Source organism: Sus scrofa, chromosome 1 (genome assembly GCF_054392235.1).
Source record: "Sus scrofa isolate SSC_HxYL_T2T_F1_AM1 chromosome 1, Sscrofa_HxYL_maternal_Yorkshire_Landrace_v2.0, whole genome shotgun sequence".
In the NCBI taxonomy this organism is placed as follows: Eukaryota; Metazoa; Chordata; class Mammalia; order Artiodactyla; family Suidae; genus Sus; species Sus scrofa.
In genome coordinates, this window is record NC_139383.1 from 99,777,935 (window position 1) to 99,782,514 (window position 4,580).

Consider the following 4,580-nt stretch of genomic DNA (forward strand, 5'->3'; position numbering starts at 1 on the left):
CCCCTCCACCTTTGGAAAGTAAAGCAATTCCCATACTGGGAAAGGTTGTATAAGACAGTCTTAAAGTTGTATCTGTGAATGAATTCTTTAGATACTAAATTTTCAATTGTTTATAAATATTTTTTAACTTAGACTGGAACTTGGAAATTTTCTAGTGTTCATGCATGATCTAATTTTTGTATGGGTTAAGGCTCTCTGTTCATGCCATGTAAAGAAGTTATCTTTAGTTATAGGTACATACAAGAAAAAGATGAATTTGACCAAGAGTTCGTAGTACAATAAGTTTCAAGTTTTTTATTTGAATTAGGTCAGGATGGGAAAATAACTTGAGGGCTGTAAAACTAATAGGAGAGAGAAGGTAGAATGAATTTTTATCGTTGCTATGAATCTGCTAAGCTATGTAACATAATTAATTCATGCATTCAGCATTTCTATATTTATTTAATCATTCAATAAATATCTAACCATATCATATGCTCCTCTATACTTTTCAGGAGGCACAGAAAACTCTGTATCCTACAAACAGGGGGTTCTTGAAATAATAGTGTTTATGTATTTTAAAACATGATTATGCATTAATACACTACATTTGATTTTATTTGAGCTGTCTTAAGTTAAAAAGGTTTGCTATTTATCTTATCTCACAACTACCCTTTACTTAATTGTTGTTTACAGGATGTAGGATTTCTAATTTTAATAAACCAATGAAAATTATTTTTGAAAATATCAGTTTAGATTTAACAAAGCAAGTAAAACATTTTTTCTTTTTAGGGCTGCACCTATAGCATATGGAAGTTCCCAGGCTAAGGGTAGAATCAGAGCTGCAGTTGCTGGCCACAGCCACAGCCACAGCAATGCAGGATCCAAGCCACATCTCTGATCTATGCCACAGTTTGCAGCAATACCAGATCCTTAACCAACCAGTTGAGGCCAGGGATCAAACCTGCATCCTCACAGACACTGTATCAGGTTCTTAACCCACTGAGCCACAATGGAAACTCCAAAACATTATTTTTATGTATTAATGCCAGTCTGTTTCTGCACATTTTTTTCAGCAAAATAAAGGACTTTATTTATTAATAATCTCATCTTTTTTAGGGGGCTGTTTATTTGGATCTATGTGATTCTTAAATATTGGTGATTTCATTTCTTCCACTGTGTTTGCTTTATGACATTCACAGGTTTTGTAAATTAATTTCTGATCCCACTGAATCGCTGAAGAATATTGACCAGAACAACATAAAGGCATGCATTTTAAACTGAATTCATTACAAATTATTCAAAAACCCTTTAATAAGGAAGAATATCAGTTGATAACTATATTTGAGGAAGGCAGTAATATTAAATATTTCAGTGAAATAAAAGAAGATAAACATTAGAAAAACTGAAAGCAATCCAGAGAAGAAAAAGGCAAAAAGAATGCTACATTCATAATGGAGGGGCTTAATAAATATTGTCAGATTAAGAAGAAAGAAAGAGAGAAGAGAAAGAAGAGAATGATAAACTCAAAGTCGGTATGATAATTGGAAGCCTTAACACTTTTGCAATTAAAATTTCTTTTGAGTTAAAGAAAATAAAAATATTCTGAACATGTTTTATGTAAGTGCTTTGAAACATAAGCAAAAAATATAATAATTTAAAAATACTTTTGGAGTTCCCATTGTGACTCAGTGGTAACGAACTCAGTTAGTATCCAAGAGGATGCAGGTTTGATTCCTGGCTTTGCTCAGTGAGTTAAGGATCCAGCATTGCCATGAGTTGTGGTGTAAGTCATAGACACAGGTCAGATCCCATACTGCTGTGGCTGTGCTTCCATATGCAGTGGGTGAGGCCCTAAAAAGTAAAAAAAAAGTTTTACAAACAACTATAGGTTAAAAAATAATCTTGATTTATGTAAGAATTACATATTCAATGAATTAAAGTTAACTAATAACATTAAATGATAATGACCCACAAAGTTGGAAATATTTGTAGGATTTCTAAATGAGAGTAATTAAATGTAGGAGAGCAGAATTAGAAATTAAAGAAGGTTCAAAATATAGATGTCTAAAGTCGAAATCTCAGAATAACTGAATCTCATTCCACACGCATTATTTCTATTGCTAAATTTTACTAGAAATTAAAGTTTTTAATGGAAGGAATAGAATATGAGTATTTACTAGTGAAATATCTTGGTGCCCTATGTGATGCCACTAAATAACTATGACAGGGGAAACAGAAAGACACCAGCGTAGGAGAAACCAGCTGGTGCAGAAGAATATAGATTTTCGACTCAGTGAAGGAGGGAACCATCTCTGAGATCAGCCTGATCAGTCTGCTGCTGGACCTCTCAGGCCAGATGACCAACAGAACCTGTGGGGTGAGAGCATGGCCCAGGGTGCAGGGACAACACTGATGACTTCAGGAACTTCCCCAAGATGAAGGTCCAATATGTGCACCATTGAGGACAAGGGATGATAAAACTGGATCAACTTTAGTGATATGTCAGTAGTCTGCTTTGCCACATCCTGGGTGACTTAAATATCACAGCTTCTATCATGTGGCACTTCAGCAGCAAGGGCAAGGGAAGGGTTGTGGGAGTTTCCCTCTAAAAACTTTAAGGGTGGGCTGTCTTCTTAGCAAGGCCTGGCCCCCACTCAGTTTCCTCCAGAGTTCTACGAAGCCAACTCACATGTACCTCCATAGTAATGCTTAGTTTTAACATTAAGATGCATTTTAGGTTATTTTTTAATTGTTATTTCCTGAAAACAATTTTTAATTGATGTTTATTGTCCATTGATAAAATATTTTCATAAGCAGGAAATCCATGAGCCTATTGCAAAGAGTATATGTCAGGTTCATCCATTAAACATTAATCTGCTTGCTTTGGAACTATGCATTGATTAAACTTGCCAGTAGCTGAATGTGTGTGCCTGTGGCTTTGCGTGCATGTGTCAGTCTGAGTGAGTGAAAGGGAGAGAAGAATCGGAAAATTTTGAGAGATAGGAAAGGAATTGGAGAGTTTTGTAGTTGGTATATTCTAACCATATAGCAGTTTACTTGATACCATACATTGGTACAAACTCACACTTGGTATTTAATGAATATATGTGTGCTTTGAAGGAGAGAAAAGGAATACATATGGTGGAGAGTTTATTATTGCAGTTATAAACATAGTCCTTGAATGTAATGTAGGCAACTCCTCAGGAAATAAGTCAATAAATTGAAATGGAAATCTATTGTAAATTCAAAACATTGGTGACATAGGTGATATCTAACAATATTTAATGAATCGTGAATGGTGAAAAAGACGGCCCAGAGAAAAAACAAATGGACAATTACAAATATTTTATGTGGCTACAGCCATGTGATTATAACCTTTACTTCTAAATGCTTAACCTTTCCTTCTGTAACCAAATTTTCATTACTAATAAGCCCTGTTTTTGAGAACTTAACAGAAATATAGAATGATTAGGTGAAAATTTCCATAGGTTTATATAAGTTTGATAACTTAGTTTATATCTAATTAGATACATACACTTGAGTATTAAAATAAAATGATTATTAGAAAATAATCTAGCAAAAAACAGAAAGCTTGGAAGAGTATTTGAAAATTCATTAAATACACTATTTAGTTAAGAAAATTAAGCCAACAATCATAGGAATGAAGGGACACTTTTCCTAGTAATTCCATTCCATAGAGCCTTCTTTACTTCCTTATTCCTGAGGCTGTAGATCAGAGGGTTCAGCATGGGGATCACCACTGTGTAGAACACAGAAGTCACTTTGTCCTGATTCAGGGAGTAGCTGGAAGTAGGTCTCAGATAATTATAGATGCCAGTGGAATAAAACAGAATAATAGCTGTCAGGTGGGAGGCACAGGTTGAGAATGCTTTGTGCCTCCCCTCCCCTGAATGCATACGAAAGATGGAGAAGAGAATGTAGGAGTAGGAGGTGAGGATCACCAGCAGAGTCCCAACTGTATTCACACCAGTAATAGTGGACACAATGACTTCATACAGGTGTGTGTCCGAACATGAGAGCTTAAAAAGTGGAGGGCACTCACAGAAGAAGTGATGGATGACATTGGACCTGCAGAATGGCAAACTGCTTATATAACCTGTGTGGACCGTGGCGTTCAACAGTCCTGCTGTAAGAGCCCCTGCTGCCATTTTTAGGCAGACGGTCCTGGACATGATCAAGGAGTAAAGCAGAGGGTTGCATATGGCCACATAACGGTCATAGGCCATTAACCCAAAAAGGATGCATTCCGTTGTGGCAAAGGTTATAAAGAAGTACATCTGCAGGAAGCAGCCGGCAAAGGAGATGGTTTTCTTTTCTGATAATAGGTCTACCAGCATCTTTGGAGTGATGGTGGATGAATAACTAACGTCTGCAAAAGATAGGACAGCCAGGAAGAAGTACATGGGTGTGTGAAGTCGGGCCTCCATCCTGATTAAGAGGATCATTCCAACATTCCCCAAGACTGTAAGTGTGTACATCACCAAAAAAAGCATAAAGAGGGTAATCTGTTGCTCCAGTGTGTCTGCTAACCCCAACAGGACGAACTCAGTCAGCAAAGTATGATTTTTTCTGGCCAT

General features: G+C 36.3%; 1 protein-coding gene across 1 annotated transcript; it reads right to left on the reverse strand.

Annotated features, from left to right (window-relative positions):
* Positions 1-3,635: 3,635 nt before the first annotated feature.
* On the reverse strand, positions 3,636-4,580 carry LOC110258878 (olfactory receptor 5F1-like). Its single transcript, XM_021082123.1, has one exon. It carries the CDS (start codon positions 4,578-4,580, stop codon positions 3,636-3,638), a length of 945 nt encoding a protein of 314 aa, XP_020937782.1.

What these genes read in the sequence shown, in the direction of transcription:
- LOC110258878 (XM_021082123.1), bottom strand. Translation starts at nt 4,580, where the DNA reads ATGGCCAGAAAAAATCATACTTTGCTGACTGAGTTCGTCCTGTTGGGG.